At 52.6% G+C, this 17892-nt stretch overlaps 1 protein-coding gene across 2 annotated transcripts in view; it reads right to left on the bottom strand.

Moving 5' to 3' along the window:
* Window positions 1–17892, bottom strand: part of ZFHX3 (zinc finger homeobox 3) — a 129146-nt gene that overhangs the window by 21420 nt on the left and 89834 nt on the right. For both annotated transcript variants that reach the window (XM_066557662.1, XM_066557661.1), the window contains exons 5-7: window positions 9977–10084; window positions 1411–1544; window positions 1020–1220 (exon numbers count right to left, since the gene is read on the bottom strand). In XM_066557662.1, coding sequence (XP_066413759.1) covers window positions 1020–1220; window positions 1411–1544; window positions 9977–10084 — 443 coding nt within the window. The remainder of the gene's footprint in view (window positions 1–1019; window positions 1221–1410; window positions 1545–9976; window positions 10085–17892) is intronic.

The following is a 17892-nucleotide window of genomic DNA, read 5'->3' as shown; positions in this document are numbered from 1 at the left end:
TGTGCTGGGATGGCAGTGGGTGTGCTGGGATGGCAGTGGATGTGCTGGGATGGCAGTGGGTGTGCTGGGATGGCAGTGGATGTGCCGGGATGGCAGTGGGGATGCTGGGATGGCAGTGGGCATGCTGGGATGGCAGTGGGCATGCCAGGATGGCAGTGGGTGTGCTGGGATGGCAGTGGGTGTGCCGGGATGGCAGTGGGCATGCTGGGATGGCAGTGGGTGTGCTGGGATGGCAGTGGGGATGCCGGGATGGCAGTGGATGTGCCGGGATGGCAGTGGATGTGCCGGGATGGCAGTGGGCATGCTGGGATGGCAGTGGGTGTGCCGGGATGGCAGTGGATGTGCCGGGATGGCAGTGGGTGTGCCAGGATGGCAGTGGGTGTGCCGGGATGGCAGTGGGTGTGCTGGGATGGCAGTGGATGTGCCGGGATGGCAGTGGGCATGCTGGGATGGCAGTGGGTGTGCCGGGATGGCAGTGGGTGTGCCGGGATGGCAGTGGGTGTGCCGGGATGGCAGTGGATGTGCCGGGATGGCAGTGGGTGTGCCAGGATGGCAGTGGGTGTGCCAGGATGGCAGTGGGCATGCCAGGATGGCAGTGGGTGTGCCGGGATGGCAGTGGGGATGCTGGGATGGCAGTGGGTGTGCCGGGATGGCAGTGGTTGTGCTGGGATGGCAGTGGGGATGCTGGGATGGCAGTGGATGTGCTGGGATGGCAGTGGGTGTGCTGGGATGGCAGTGGATGTGCCGGGATGGCAGTGGATGTGCCGGGATGGCAGTGGGTGTGCCGGGATGGCAGTGGGCATGCTGGGATGGCAGTGGGTGTGCTGGGATGGCAGTGGGTGTGCCGGGATGGCAGTGGGTGTGCTGGGATGGCAGTGGGGATGCTGGGATGGCAGTGGGTGTGCCGGGATGGCAGTGGGGATGCTGGGATGGCAGTGGGCATGCTGGGATGGCAGTGGATGTGCCGGGATGGCAGTGGATGTGCCGGGATGGCAGCAGCCATGCTTGCCTACACTTACCGTCATGATGAGTTTCTCGACACAGTCAGGTGACACGCTGTGCAGGTGGGTGAGGTGCAGCTGCAGGTGGATCTTGTTGTTCAGCATGTCCTGGCAGAGGGGGCAGCGGAGCATGGGCTGCACCGAGTGCTGGGTCATGGCGTGCACCCGCAGCCGGTTCACGTCTGTGTTGCTGTACTTGCAGTACGGACACTGGTACATCTGCAGAGCAGACAAATGAATCACACAGCTCTTCCACGTGCTACTATTCTCTCTTACAGACAGTCTTCAACAATTTGATGCCTTCTACCACCAGTTACTGCCTTTCATCCTCTTCCTCCCATTTTATTCTTTGGTTTTGGCACATTGGAAACCCATTACCTGCACAGAGAGATGGGTTCTTCTGCCTTACCTGCTCTGATTTGGTCTCCTCTGAAGTTTTTGACCACTTAAAGGAGAGAGGTGACTCAGAGCTGCTGGGGAATGAAATCCGCTTGGAGGATGCTGGAGGCTCTGTCAGCTCCTTCTCTGGCTGGCTGGCTGGTGCTGCAACAGAAAGCCAGGAACATCAGCACACCCCAGAGAGCCTGGGCTGCACGATGGCAGGGCTTCCATTTACTGCTTGACACACACCCCAAGGACTTGGAGGAGGATGACTCTGAGGACTGACCGATGTCCTCAGTGCACACCAGCCCAAAACCAGCTCCCTCTTTCTGATCTCAGAGCACGGGAACTGTGTCACTGGTGGCCAGAAGCAGAAAGATCTCAGCTGTTTCTGGAGAATGATTACAACCTGCAGGCTGCACTGCACACACAAATGCTTGGCCAGTTGGTGAAGGCCCATGTGTCACCTCCAGGAGCAGCTGGACTTACTCAGTAAGGTAGAACTCTCAGCCCTGGCTGACCCAGGACATTCTACACACAGGGACACTCTGGAATGCATTTGCCCTGGAGAGGGCTGGTGGTGGTGGCTGTCAGCCCAATCCATGGCACCCGTGCTGGCAGCAGTGGTGCTGCTGGGACAGCTCTGGCTAGCTCAGCCCATGCCTTCAGAGCTTCAGAGGAATGAGCATATCTGGTGCTTCCTAGCACATGGTCCTGCCAAAATCCCAATTTTGGCAGGACCCGGCCAAGGGGACCCAAACATTCCCACTGTGATAATCTCAGAAAAGGCTATTTTGTTCAGCCAAACAGATAAATGCAAATGAGCCCTAAAGTCAACAGCAAAACACTCCACGAGTTGTGGCACTGGGAGAAGCACATCCCTGACCTTTCTCCTCCCCCGAACCCTGGCTGCCTTCAGTACATAAATTTGTGGGACATCTATTATTTAAAAACTGTAAGGACAAGTATATTATACACAGCCCCCGTCTCCTCCTCCCCGAACACACATTCATAACGGTACTTTAATCTGTCTCGAATCGACTTCAAACCCATTTTGCCCTTAATGGGAGTTATTCATTTTCACTTGAAAGGTAATATCTGACAGCTGGATATTTAATATGATGGATCAGCTGACGATTAACAAGGCGCTGTAGCATTCTCAGGCCAGTCCCCCACACTCTTCCCCCTTTCTCCGACTCAACTTGTGACCCGCTGGAATCTGCTCCTTGTTTCAGATGATACCACCAAGAGTCAGATCCCACCAAACTGCTTCCTTCCCAAAGACCCTTCTGTGCACTGCCACGAGCTGTATTTCCAAACATTCCTAACTGCCTTCCCTGCCAGTCCCCATCTCTGCATTCAGCTGAATAGAGGCCAAATAAGTTCTGGGAGAGGGAGAACAAGTACAGGTAGAGGTACTGTCAGAGGGAGGCAGGGATCAGAGGATTTGATCTGGGACTGCTGAATTTCTCCTGGTAGGCTTGTCCATACTGAATGGGCTTGGAAGTGATCTTGTTCCCCACAGCACTGCTGGCTGCATGCCTGGTGCTTCATGCCTGGCTGGGCAGCAGCCTCCACGTGTGCAGGGACAGTCCTGGCTGCACCTGGGGTACAAACCCAGGACTCTGCTGTGCTGCCAACTCCACAAAGACATCCAAAGCAGGGGTGGAATGAGCTTGCAGTGTCAGTGCTGACTGATGGGCACCATCACAGACCCTGCTCTGCCCTCACAGAATGGGCTGCTCTGCTCAGCTCCCTGCTTGAACCGAGACTCAGAACTGGAAATGGCTTTAAGATGTGTGCAGGGCCAGAGCTGACCTTCCCTGCTTCCTGTAGTAAATGTGCTTGGGAACATGGCACCACTCTGCTGCTCCTCCATTGAGGAACACAGTCCCTCCTGGAGGGTTTGGGGAGGAGAGACCCACCAAGAGCCAGCACTGGTGGGCGAAGGACCATCCTGCCTTAAAATGTCCTGCCCGAGCCCTGTGTGATGCGAATGGCCTTTGTCAGGGGCCTGATCACTGCTGGCACTGCCCAGCCCCAGTGTGACCTGGACAGTGACAAGCCAGCCCCATCAGGCTGCTGGATGCTGCAAAGAGCAGCTGGAGACCCCAGGTCTGCCAGGGTGTCTGGCACAGCCATGGGAGTCCTGCTCTAGAGCTGCACGGGGCAGGGGTGACAGTGACAGCCACGGCTTAGGGTCCCTTTAGACCTCTCTGGGGTGACTGTGGCTCCTGTTGGTCACATTGTGTCCCTGGGCACTGCCAGATGCTCACCAGTGGAGTGTTTCTGGATGCAGTGACTGAATTCAGCCCAACCATCAGCCACCCCAGGCTGCTGAACACCAGCTCCAACCTTGGGAGTCACAGCAGGGTATTTTCTCATCTCCTTTCTACTGTGAAGCAGCCTGCTTAGAATTAGTAACAGGTAATTAAAATGTACCATCTCCTAAGTGTCCAATTTCATTAAATCACTTAGTCCAACCCCATAACTGTAATCCTTCAAAACTAGAATTATTGATGATTGTCCAGACCCAAGAATAACTGATTTGTTGCACATAGGATATTTTAAGTATTAGTTTTTGAGTTGACAGCTCAGCTGGGAATTTTAACACCGAGACTGAAGTTTGTTGTTCATAAACAGTCAAATGCACAAAATGACACATTCAGTCCACATTACAGATGATCAGAGGAATTAAGAACTCTCTGCTACCAGGAGAAATGAGGACATGGCTTGGTGTCTGCCTGCAGAACTCTTAGCATAGCGTGGGACCTTCTGTCTGTGCAGAGAGGACAGGACAGAATGTCCTGAGCTCAAAACATGCAGAAGGCCATGGCCTGGAAGGGCTCAGTGACACTGGAGCACACGGGGACACCACCTGCGCCAGCATCTTGCTTCCAGGCCCAGGCCTCGCAGGGCAGAGAAAGGAATTTGCTTTACAGTATGATGTACATCTGCATATCAGATAGTACTGTTATTGCTTTGACTCTTCAAACAGATTTAGTTCAGATTCACTGAGACCTGTGTTTCTCAACAAATGTCCCCTAAAGCCAAGCGTAAAGGGGTGGGGCTGCCACAGCACTTCTGGAGATCTGCTGATCTTCCCACTCTTCTCAGCAGCCTCTGCTTTTCTCAGGAGGAGGAGAGATCCTCCCTGGGCACATTCCAGAGGTGAGATGGGCACTTCCTTGCCAGTGGGGGCCTTTCCTTTGCTGGTTCCAGAGGCAAAGCCAGCACGGATCCCCTAAACTGCTGCTCTCCAACCTGGTGGGAAGGAAGTCACCACCCACCTCCTACCCATCAGATTCTTTTAGCTAAAGTATCACTGACAGCCCCTTCATCTAAACTTCCATCTTCCAACCAAGCAACATAATGGAAAAGCCAATTAAATGATTATTAATTCATGCTGCTTTCCGTAAGCCAGAGGTTCTCATCTCCCTGCATTCCGTAAACCAGCTTGCCACTTGCCCTAGAAATTTACAGTGGGGTTTCTGCTACTGCCATTGATTTAAACACCACCAGCCTCCAAAAAACTCCTTGCCATGAAGTCCAGATGCTGGCCTGGGGAAGTTCTCAGCGAGACCAGGGAACTGTGCTTTCACTGCCTGATGGAAAATAGCATTCTGCATTTGATGGTGCCTCCCTCCTCAAATCACCTCAGTGTGTTCTTGGAGCTATCACTCGTCTCCGCAAGTCCTCGGAGCAGTGGGAGCCACACAGCCCTGTGCCATCAATGCCCAAGGCTCTGCCCCCTGTGCCCTCACAGCACCTGTGTGTCTCCTGAAATCCAGGGCCAGTTTATCTGTTTCATCCATTCTCCAGAAACTGCCTTGATGCAGGAATGGCCAGAGCCCACACGTTCTGCTGGGGAAGGGCACAGGGCACCCAGAGCTGCTGCAGCACTGCTCCCTCCCCAGTAACACACAGCCAACATTTCCTCCCCAAACACTGTTTAATTCCCCACTCCCTGAAGGAGCCTCCATTCCATCAGCTGCTGCAGCCACACTATCAGGCCTGTGCACTGCCTGTTGCCCTGCAGCTTTTCTCAGCTCTGTATCTGACAGTCACTCAGCTGACAGGTAAATGCCCCATGCTCAGTGCACTCCTGCTTCACAGCCCCAAAAATGGCTGAATAATTTGATTTTTAATGCTGTGTCATACCTTCCCACCTGCAGCGAGTACCCACAGCTGAATTACGATTAAATATTCATATCCAGAAGCTCCAGCCGCCAGCAGGCTTCCCTGCCTTGCTCCATATGAACACGAAACACCCAGCAGAGATGCCGAGCAGCACCAGGGGCTCCTGGAGGTGGGGCTTTGCCTGGCAGACCTCTCCTGCAGCACCTCCAGTGCTGGCAGAGCCCAGCCTGCCCGAGCTCAGCCAGCAGCTGCACGGAGCCCCCCAGCCCAGCTGTATTTCTGGGCTGGAGCTGGCACCCAGAGCCTTTTGTGCTTCACGTATCCTTGGAAAGGCTCGGTTGGAGGCAAGCTCCCAGCCCTGGTCCCCATGCCCTCTCCCTGGTCTCCCTGGCTCCGGTGCCGAGTGGCTCCACCGCGCCCTCGTCCCCCGTGCAGCCTCCCAGGCCCCAGAACATCCCAGCCATTAAGTGCTCCACAAACGCCAGATACTAAAAAAAAGCAGCAAAAAGCAGCCGGGGGGAGGAGCAGGAATAGATTTCCGTCAGGATGTGCCTGACCTGTTTTTTTCAATTTCAGTAATTAGAAAGGCAGTCGGCCTGTAGGAATTATTCATAAACTGCAGGAGCTGTGCAGTATACATTTATGTTAAACATGTCAAATCCAATTGAAATCATGCCTGCCAGCACCATACTCCATAAACACACTTTTCTGCAACAATTTCCCAGCTCTCAGCAGCCCATTAATACTTCCTTTAATAGCAATCTACCACGGATTTGAATCAGGGATGGTCCATTGCACTAATTGCTCTGTTAGGTGAGCATCACGGACAAAAAAAAAAAAAAAAAAAAAAAAAGAAAAAAAAATCATTAACAAAAAATAAAAGCCCTTCAGGCCAGTCCTCCAGAAAGATTTCATCTCAATCTATATTTTAAGTAGACTTTGTTTCTTGTTTTTGTTAAAAACCCCTGATATTCTCCGTGTACCCAACGGACAGTGCATTAAGGAAGCCTCTGGTAGCTGGGTCACTGCTGGTGATGGGGCTCTCATCAGAGACATGAACCAGCACCACCTCACATCTGAGAGGCCTTGTACTGCACTGAGCAGGGCTTCAGCTGAGTATCCATCATCTGCATCCTGCCTTAGAAAGGGAACTGGGATCAGCCACCATTCCTTTCCCTCTCGCTGGTGTGCTTGTGGTGAATCTCGCATTAGCCATGACGACATAATGTCTAACACTGAGTCATCAGGCACACAGCATCTCCCTGCTCCAGTATGGAGGCACTGCCATCTTCCAGAACCTTCCTGGAACCACAGAGATTTCTGTAAAAATCAAGATCCAATGAGTCCTTCTCATGGGATGGAATTTTCCCCAAGTACATTAAATTGAAAAGTATCACCTAAAAAAATGTTTCTGCTTCACATTATTGCATTTAAAATACAAAGAATGAATCACTGCATTTATTTTGCAGTTGAGACACTTTGACAAGTTTACAGTGAGAACAGGTTTTCCCCTTGGTGCTGACACTAACCCCAGCACAGGCTGCACCTGGACTGTGCCCACTGTCGTGCAGACACTCACCCTGGGCTGGGGCAGGGAGATGGGCAAAGGAACTCAGTGTCTCATTACAGATCCTGCAAACCTTTAAGAAAGTGGAAGAATTAAATCCCCTGTGCACAGTGAGGAAACCAAAGCACAAAGGGGAGTAAATTGCTGAGGAACATAACGATCAAATTGCAGGTGGTGAGCAGCAAAAAAGTCTGTCCCCCTCCCCTTTCACATGCCCCATCACTGGCTTTCAGCCCACACCTCTCCAGCTCTCCATCTTCACACCTGGCTCAGAGGCTTTTCCTAAGGTCAGCCAGTCCATCCAAAGCAGGACAGAACAAGCCTGCCCTATTTCTGATGGCAGCTCCTCTATAATCTTCTTGAAAGATGTCTGAGGAACCTTCCCAGAAAACCCACTCCAATGCTTCAGCCACAGGCTGTACAGGAGGACTGTTAAAAAATTTGTTATCTAACATTAATCTTTCTCCCTTCAATTTAAGCCCCTTGTGTCTTCTTGTCTGCATCCTCAACATGGAGAACAAATAATTTCCTTCCTTTCAGAAACATTTCATGCACAAGACTTATCTTGTCCTCCTCTTTGGTCTTCTTTCAAGTCAAATAAGCTTATTAATTTAATTTTATCCCCCTGACTGATGTTGCACTCTTCTGGGTTTTTCTGGTGTTTGGGCTTTTGGAAATTGCTGCCCAGCCTCCCCAGCACCCCAGCTCAGGAATGGAGATATTTCCAGGACTAATGAAAGCCACCAGTGGTACAGTATTGTCACCTACACTGCTCTGTCTGTGCTTCACTTCAGCCTGTCCTGACAGTGGCACTGAAAGCCTTCCCAAGGAGACACTGACTCCAAACAGGACCTTCTTCACATGAAGGGAAATTGGGTCGTGTTGACATGATTTGTTCTTGACAAATCTGTGTCGACTGTTCCTCATCTCATTATCTTCCCATCAGCACTTACAAACAGTTGTTTGGTCAATTGCCGGGGAAATCTGGGGCAGAGATGGCAGGTGTACAGTTCCCCAGCCACTCCCTCCACCAGGGACAAGCCCCGTGTCTGTCCCTCACTGCACCTCCCTCTCTGCACAGCACCAGAGAGAGCAGCTGGCAGGATTGAGCTGCTCCAGGCACCGTGTCCAGCAGCCAGGTACAGTGCAGCAGGTCAGGGACAGCATTCAGCATCACAAGTGCTCTGCACCCATCCCCTGGTACCTGGGGGACAGGCTCTCCCCAGGCTGTGCTGCTCTGCTCAGTCAGGGAAAGGCAAAGAAGGTTTCATGTTCTTTAGCTTTTGACACTGTGGTCACAGCCTCTCCTCCAAGGAGAGCTTCCTGGAACTGCCTGCTCCCCTCCCTGCCCACAGCTCCACTGGTACCAGGTATGTGTCCCTGCACCCTTCTCTCCTGGGGCTGCCAGGTATAATCGGACCCGGCTTCTGTCCCTTCCCATGTCTGAGCTCCAGCAGGACTGTCAACACAGCCACGTTCCTCGAGGACAAGAGCAGGAACAAGAGCAAGGTGTGTGCCTCCCTTGCACCCTGGCTGGACAGGAGCTATTGTAACACAATCTGGCTTTAAGCTCAGGGCGTGGTGGTGCATGTTTGGAAGCAGCCTGAGCCCAGCACTGGCCCATCACACACACCAAGCTGTCCCACACCCCATGGGCTCACAGCCTGCTCTGTGTCCTCCCCACACTGCTCCCTTTGCAGAACCCATGGAGCTGTCCCGTTTCTGATCTGCTCCTTGGCTCACCAACACTGGGTTAGGAATTTCACTGGCAAGGTGAAGAAATTAAACCATCCAGATCCAGAGTCTCTGGACAGAAAGGGGTTTAAAAAGTGGGCTCCTCATGTTTCCTTACATATTTTGAGATATAATCTTTGCACACAGATCAGCCTTTTTAAGTGCTTCAGGTTTAGGCAAAGAGCCCTATTTACCCCTGAAGAGATTTAATCAATAAACAAAACTTACATCTGTCTGTGACACTTCACAAAATGGTTGTGCTCAGCATCACACAATCCCACACAATGAACTGAGACTAAAACCCACCTACAGCCAAGCCAAATTGCATTTCCAGGTTAAGAACCAGTATGTGATGGGAAGGAACACACAGAGCAACCTCAGCCCACTCTGAGAGCACAAAGCGCACCAGCCCCCAGGGCCCAGCTCGCTCTCTGCACCACTGGGGACACATCTCCACTGACTGAGGCTGACATGGGCCGGGACTGTAACTGTGGAGGTCAAATAACACATCCCATTTGGGAAGACAATTTAAGACAAAGTATCTTTGTCTGGGGCTCACCAAGAGGCAGCCATGAAGGCAGCAGGAGAGGGCTGCCTGGAAGAAGCTTTTCTAAGGGTTTCTGAGGGTTTCTGAGGCATTGCACTGACCAACACCGAGCCTGCCAACCAAACGGGACCTGGAGCCAGAACTGCTGTGTCCTGGGCCAAGGAAAATCAACGCCACCTTCAGCACCTTGGGCCTGGAGCCAGGCTGGAGAGGGCAGAGAGGAGAGGGGCAGCGAGGACCAGGTGAGGGTGGGAGATGGATGGCCCTCTCCAGGGCGGGACAATCACAGAATCACCAAATGACACGCTCAATCCAACCAGGTGCTGGTGCTGGCAGAAGGGGCTGTGCCCTTGTGCCCTTGTCCCCCTCCTCTCCCACTGTTGATCCCCATTGCCCAGGGCCAGTCCCAGAGCACCACGGCCCAGCCTGACCCACCACAACTCCAGCTAGTGAGAGCCTTCACGTGACACTTGTGTCACACTGACACTGCCACGTTGTGCTCAGCTGAAAACGGTTCTGTGGACCACTGTTTTTTCCACCTCCCCTTCCTGGATTTGAAGAAAACGAGGGACCAAACAGCACCTCTGCTAAATCACAGAATCATACCTGTCCATTTACTCTGGTCCTTGTCCCCTGCACTGTCTTGCTCCTTGGCAGGTTCCTCAGCATCACCAGCTGTTTCATTGGGCCCTTCCACATCTTCACTGGGTTCTTCTGAAACAAGAAAAGGAGAAAGTGTGACACAGACATGGAAGGCAGGACAGAACTGGGAGCTGCCAAAGAGTAGGAGCAACAGCAAAGGCTGTGCACAAGCGTTGGGTGGCAGGTCATCAGCATCCCCCAGGGTTCTTCCAGCACACCTGCTCATTGGTCAAGACAGAAACTGAAAGAACTGAGAGATGAAGACAAAACAAACCTCTCCTACTTCTACCCTGGAGCTGCTGAGGGCCCCTGAGGTGTCATGTACAGTGACATGGTTCTCTACACAATAAGGTTCTACCCAGCCACATCAGGGACTACAGAAGCATGAGCGAGTGACCAGAGCCAGCAGCACCTTCAGCCTCATCCTTCCTCCTCATCCCCATCTCAAGCTCTTCAGCCCCAGTGGCAGGGTGCAGAACTGGCCCTGCTCACCAAGATGCCAGAGCCACTGCATCAAATGACATCATCCCTCCTGGCCAGAGCAAGCTCGGAGCGGGCTGGCCTGCTGCAGCCCCAGCCCCGACACGAGGCACAGCAGAACTCGTCGGCAGCCTTGCCTGCATCCCAGCACGGGGAGAGCCTGCAAACCCAGGCAGCACCATGCAGGTGCAGAAACATGGAGGAAACACTCAGTGAAGTGCTGAAAGCTCAGAACAGAACATGGGGCACCATGGTCCTGCCCATAATGGGCACAGAGTGTGGGGGGCAGCTCCACTCCAAGGTCAGGTGGGCTCTGGGAGAGAGCTGTGGCTGCCAGACCCCTCCCTTACACCAGGGTGTAACAGCCACGTTATCATCTGCCATCATGGGTATTAACATACAGTCCCTGTAACTGACGGGGGTTACCCCACCACTGGGATAAAAGAAGCACTTTTAGGCCATTATACCCATTTTTGGGCAGGATCGTTTAGAACTTTAACTCACATTGTCTGGTCATGGTAAACCCCATGAACCCATGCAATCCTGAGATTCACCTCCACCACTTAATGGGTTCAAGCACCAACGCCCCTCCTCCTCCTAACAAAAACAGGGCTAGAAATTCAGATTAAAAGTATATATTAGCAGCTTGCAGATACTCAGCAGTGCTGTTTGAGGATATGACAGCCTAAATTGGGAGTGAGAGGGGAGATGGGTGGCAGTGCTGACAAAGGCATCCAACATGTAGAAAGACACATATCACTGGTGGAGGGGTGAGATGGGCAGTCTGCCATGTGAGCTGAGCGCTCAGGTTTGCTGGGAGAAGGGCTGTGAAACCAGCAGTTGGGTTCACATTCCAGAAATTAAAATTCCAATCTTTTTTCCACTCTAGGGAAAAAACACAACAAACCATCCCCACCCCAACCCCACCACCCTGGTGCCTTCAAACCACTTCACACAGGGCAAGGGTGTCCCTTCAGCTGGGGCAGCTGCTGTGGGAGCAGATTTTAGCTGGTTTTATTAAAAACGTTTGGTAATGGGTTTCTATATTTAATTTAAATCATCATTTTAACCATTCTTGGCTGGCTCAGGTGCTCCGAGTCCCCCTGGACAGCGTGCCCATGGGCCACAGCCCATCACCAGTGCCCTGAGAGAGCCCCCCGGCCCAGAGCCCCCAGCCCAGAGCCCCCAGCCCAGAGCCCCCAGCCCAGAGCCCCAGCCCAGAGCCCCCAGCCCCAGATCCCGGCCTGGCTGCACAACAAAGGGCTCCTGGTGCAGCGGCACTCCCAGCTGCGACCCGGAGGTGTCAGCATCGGCATGGGAGGAAGAGGAAGGGCGAGCCAGGCTCAGCCGCTGTCTGGGCTCTAACCTGAGCATGTGGAAATAATACGTGTCTTCCAGTGTGCTGTCTGGTTTGAGGGGAATAAAATAGGACATTCATAAGCAGTTACACCATCTGTCTTTATACCATCATCATCATCAACAAGGGAAAAAATAGCTCTTTAAAATGGATGAAAGCCCAGGCTGACAGTAACCGGAAAAATGTGAGCTATGAATACCAATAACGGGAGAAAATGATTAAAAAACAAGGCTACAAACAGCAAGTCCCCAACATGGCTGGAGCTGCAGCTCCTCACGTCCATCCACCAGCAGCCTGGACCGAGCCCCCACATCCCTGGCAGTGAGCACCCCACAGTCGGGCACCAGGAACGGAGCTCTGTGGACACAAACTGCTCCTGCCCCAACACCCTCGGCCAGGCAGAGGGCAGGGAGCAGATCCAGCTGCACACCCTCCTCCTGCTCCACCCTGAGCTTTTTTCTGAAAAGCAGTTTTTCTAAAGCAGGATGGGAAGGGAGCAGAGTCTAAGACATGTACCCAGGGAGACTCTGAACCAGCTTGGGTAGGTCCTGTCCCATCCCTGCTCAGCCCCTTGCTGCCAGGGCCTCTGGCACAGATCCCTGGGAAGGGGGAGGCACTGACTCCATCTCCTCGTGATCCCCTTCCAGCAGAGCCCTCTGGAAGGCCCAGGCTGCTCTGCTCACCATGCCCAGTCTGGCACAGCCACCCAGGGACGCTGGGGACAGCCACCCCAGCCAAGCTGGCTCTGCATGCTGAGCGGGCTCTGGCCTGCTGAGAACCCGCCTCCAGCACCCACAGCTGTGCCTGACCCAGCCTCCACCCCACAGGCCTCAGCACTGACAGGAAAAGCAGCCAAGGCCCTGCTCCTGAAAGCTCTGTGCCCACGCTCTCTGAGCCAGCGGCTGAGCCACAGCGGCTGCTCCATGGTCTGGAAAGCCAAGACCTGTGTGAAGGCACCATCCACCAATCCACCCATCCACCAATCCATCCATCCACCAATCCATCCGTCCATCCATCCATCCATCCATCCATCCATCCATCCATCCATCCATCCATCCATCCATCCATCCATCCATCCATCTACCAATCCATCCATCCATCCATCCATCCATCCATCCATGCATCCATGCATCCATCCACCAATCCATCCATCCATCCATCCACCCACCCACCCACCAATCCATCCATCCATCCATCCATCCATCCATCCATCCATCCATCCATCCATCCATCCATCCATCCATCCATCCATCCATCCATCCATCCATCCATCCATCCATCCATCCACCAATCCATCCGTCCATCCATCCATCCATCCATCCATCCATCCATCCATGCATCCATGCATCCATCCACCAATCCATCCATCCATCCATCCACCCACCCACCCACCAATCCATCCATCCATCCACCCACCATCCCTGTACTCCTTGGGGCATCCCTCTCTGAGGACAGGCTGGCAGCAGTCTGGTAGGGAAAGGTCTGCTCCTCCCCTCAATCCACCACAAGGAGCTTCCACTGCCACTGCAAACTGCACCGAGCAGAGCCCACCACCACCCTCATGACATGGCCCACAGGACCCACCTGCACAGAGTGCAGACCACGCCAAGAGTGGCTCCTGAGGCTGAACAAGCAGTGGTCAGCAAGATGTAGGGAACTTACTTCCAAACCACCACGACCTTTTCACCAGCACCTGACCCCTCCTCCCCAAAGCTGCACATTCTGTTTGGACTTCAGAGGTGCAAGAGCTGCTGCTGTGGGATTTGTATGGGGGATCATGTCCCTGGGAAATCCAAACAACACACACTGTGCACAGGTTGCCATGCCAGAGCTCCCTGAGTCCACGGTGGTGTATCAATAACTTTTAAAAGGAATTTTCCCACTGCTAGGGCTCAGGGCAACACTGAGAGCAAGAAGTGCTGCCCCTGGAGCCAAAGGAGCTGATCTTCCATCTCAATCCACCTGCCCCACACAAAATCCTAGGCAGAGTCTTTGCTTCCTTCATGAATAAATCATTTTAGAGAGCAGTATTTCCTTTTAATTTAAAATTAAACCATTCACTAAGCAGGGGGGGAGGGAGGAGGGGGAAGAGCAGGAGAAGAGTCTGGAAAATCACAAGTATCTGACTTCTGCAGAGGTCAGGGAACCTCTGACTCAGTCACACACCAATATGTACCCAAACTGCACAGGATCACAGCACTGAGGTCTGTCCCTTCCCAGACCCAGGAAGTTTGAGAGCTGGAGAAGTCGGCAAATGCTGATGGGATCCAGACCAGCTTGAACAGCTCGACCTCTCACCTCCTCTTCTCCCAGCCAGGTTTTCCTTAACAAACCCAGATCTCTTATCCGAGGGGATAAAGGGCATTTCTGGGGTGGCGAAAATGCAGGCATGGGAAAGAGCGTGCGCTGCCTCTCCACCCTCCGGCAGGCTGAGAGCTGAGAAACATTAGCTGTCATGAACCACAATCAAATCAGGTTTGAAATATTTAGCAGTGGCTTGGAAAATGTGGCGGTGCAGCTCTGACAGGCGAGATGTGCAGACACCCATTTTCCATTATAATGGAAATATCAAGCCTGTTCTGAATATGTATAACCTAGAAAAATGTATTGATTTTTCATTCGGCATTAAAAAAATGAAATACCCTGCAGCTGTCAAAAGCCTTTTGTTAAAAGCTCATCTTTCCTGGAATGAGGGTTACCAGAAACAAGTTTTAATTGTACACAGGGTCTCTCCTTTGGAACAAAAAGAATCTGTGATGCTCCCTTTTTCAGGATAAGTAGCCAAAAAAGCCGACAGAAAGACAGGCCTGAGCCCTGGCTGCTGGCTGCACACCACGGCTGTCGGGGAGGCGAGGGCTGGTTGAGCCAGGCTCAACAGCACCTGACCCACAGCCATAAACCTGACCCACAGCCCAGCTGCTGTCACTGGATAAACCTGACCCACAGCCATAAACCTGACCCACAGCCCAGCTGCTGTCAGTGGATAAACCTGACCCACAACCATAAACCTGACCCACAGCCCAACTGCTGTCACTGGATAAACCTGACCCACAGCCCAGCTGCTGTCACTGGTGTACACCTGACCCACAGCCCAGCTGCTGTCACTGGATAAACCTGACCCACAGCCATAAACCTGACCCACAGCCCAGCTGCTGTCACTGGATAAACCTGACCCACAGCCCAGCTGCTGTCACTGGATAAACCTGACCCACAGCCATAAACCTGACCCACAGCCCAGCTGCTGTCAGTGGTGTACACCTGACCCACAGCCCAACTGCTGTCACTGGATAAACCTGACCCACAGCCATAAACCTGACCCACAGCCCAGCTGCTGTCAGTGGTGTAAACCCAAGCCCCCCCGGCCCTGTGTAGAGAGGTTTGGGTCCATATGGAGGAGGAGGAGGAGGAGGGAGGTCCATAGTGGGTCGATGCCCTCCTGCCTCCTGGAAGCCCAGGACCAGCTCAGCTGCCCCGAGCTGTGCCAGGTCACCGTGCAGGGCCTGGTGCAGCTGGGTCAGGGAGGGTCACCAGGAGGCTCAGGGAGGGCAGTCCCAGCTCACAGCACACCCTGGGCCCAGCACACTCTGCTGTGCTCACAGAGCAGAGATGGAGCCCAGATGGGGGGCTGACCTCAGCTCCCACTCAGGATGCAGGCATGGGCTGCAACTCCATCTGTGCCAGCTCCTAACGGGATTACTCTACATCAGCTTGTTCATTCCTACTGTTTCCTGAAAGGAAAAGCAGGACTCCCAGCAGTGCAAAGGCAGCACTAAGCAAGGTTACCGAGAGGAATGCCACAGAGCTCCATCCTGGATGCAAAGCTGGTGAATGAGTCCCACCTGACAAAAGGCTGCAGGAAGACAATAAAATACTACATGTACCTTGGTTTAATGAACTTATTTCCCAGACAGCTCCACTCCAGAGCATGGCCAGAGCATCTCTGCTGCTTTCACTGACAAACACAAACTGCTGACTGTGGCACGCTCAGCTGACACGGACATCAGAGAGTCACAGAATTATTTTGGCTTGGGAAGGACCTTCAGCACCATTTTGTTCCAAACCCCTGACATAAGCAGGGACACCTTCCACTAGACCAGGTTGCTCCAAACCCATCAAACCTGGCCTTGAACACAGCCAGGGATGGAGCATGCACAACCAAGAATCCCTACCCTGGGAGAACATCACCATTCTCCCACTCCCTGGCAACAAGGCTGTCCATGCTTTTGCAAACTGGGCTATATTTTAAGCCAGTGAAACCCAACAGGGACTTACCCCCTTTAATTTCAGTAGGACTAGAAAGGTTGCTGTTATTTTCACACATGAAACATAAAAAAAAAGGCAAATTCCTTGAGCATATTTGTAGTGGAGCGTGATGTGATTGTGTTGTCATTTATGGGAAATAATCGCAAGCCCATCTCTCCCTTTCCCCCCATTTTCCAGTCCAAATAACCATGAAAAATTACACTTCAATGTCAGGAGGACAACAAAGGAGGGGCTTTCTCCTGCGGCTTGACGGCTTTTCAGCCTCCCCTTTCTTGGACAAAAACTACCTTCAATTCTGTTTCATTTTAAATGTGATCTAACAAATGCATCTTGACAAGTTCCTTTCTCTTTTTCTTTTAAACAGTATTTTGCACAGTTTAACCTAGCTCCAAACTGGAATCAGCTGGAAAGGAGATGCATGCAAAAACACAAACACAGATCAAAGAGCAAAACAAAAGAGGCCATCTCCAGGTCCAGGTCTGCAGGGGGAGGACAGAGCAGTCCCCACCCAGAGACCTGCAGGACAAGGGCCCAGAGACAATGGGACCCGTGGGAGGAAGAAGATGGAGGAGCTGGATGGCAGAGGTGACAGGGCAGGGGCACAGGAAAGGTGCCCTGTGGACGGGTGCCCAGCCCCTCTCTGTGATGGAAGACAACCCCAGCCTTCTGCTAAACACACCTGGTGGAACTACTCGAGCAGAGGGCAGCTTCTGTACAATCATGGAACCGTTTGGGTTGGAAAAGCCCTCTAAGACCACTGAGTCCCACTGCTCCTCCAGCACTGTCAGGGCTTCCACTGACCCGCATCCCCAGGTACCACATCCACATGGGTTTTAAATCCCGCTAGAGATGGCAACTCTATCCCTGCCCTGTGCCAGGGCTGGACAGCCCTCTACAAGAAGGAATTTTCCCAACACACGAGCTAAACCTCCCCTGGCACAACTTGAGGCCGTCTCCCCTTATCCTGTTACATGTTCCTTGGGACAAGAGCAGTGCAGACCCTCACCAGACTGTGCCAGTAGAGCAAGAGGTGCTTTCTGCTCACTGGGAATACAGGCTCACTTCAGAAAAGCTGTGGAGATCCACAAACAAACCAGCGCTGATGCCAAGCTGAAGTTAATAGCCAACTTTAGCAACGTCACAGCAAGGTACATCTTGAGAACACTGTAACTATAACAAAAATGAGCTATAATTAATTCATGCTTAGCCTTAGGGACTGAATATGCACAGGAGAGCTCCCAACAACCTTAACCCATCATCCTCCCAAACCACACTTAAATGAAACACTAAAATGTCCTCTTTCTGGGTTTTTGGTTTTTTTAAAATATACAATTCCTACTCTGTTCTCCCTCTCCATGGTATTGCTCCAAGGAAAAGTTAATTAATGTCTTGCTGACCCTCTTTCTCCCCCTCCCCAACTGTTTCCCAGTCTCAGCACATCTGGAGTTCTTTTAAGCTCAGCTAAAAACTTGGGAAAGCCATAATTGCAGTGCCCAGGTTTATGAACCACTGAAATATCCCAGCAGAGATAGAACACAAGTATCCCCCCAGACCACAAGTTCCCAACACAGACATGGGGCAGTGGAGCAGAGTGGTGGGGCTGATCCAGGGCAGGGGAGCAAGGGACTTCAGAGCTGGGGGCCGAGCATGGCAGGAGCCCCAAGGAGGACAGGGCGCATACACCCAGCAGGATGCACAGACACTTTGGTGCCACAAGGGCAATACCTGGGCAGGTTCACCAGGCAGCAAAAAAGGCCTGGTAGAGCTGCAGTCCCACAGT

This window comes from Molothrus aeneus, chromosome 11 (assembly GCF_037042795.1).
Source record: "Molothrus aeneus isolate 106 chromosome 11, BPBGC_Maene_1.0, whole genome shotgun sequence".
Classification (NCBI taxonomy): domain Eukaryota; kingdom Metazoa; phylum Chordata; class Aves; order Passeriformes; family Icteridae; genus Molothrus; species Molothrus aeneus.
The sequence above is the reverse complement of the archived record's forward strand: the minus strand, read 5'-3'. Positions and strand labels throughout refer to the sequence as shown.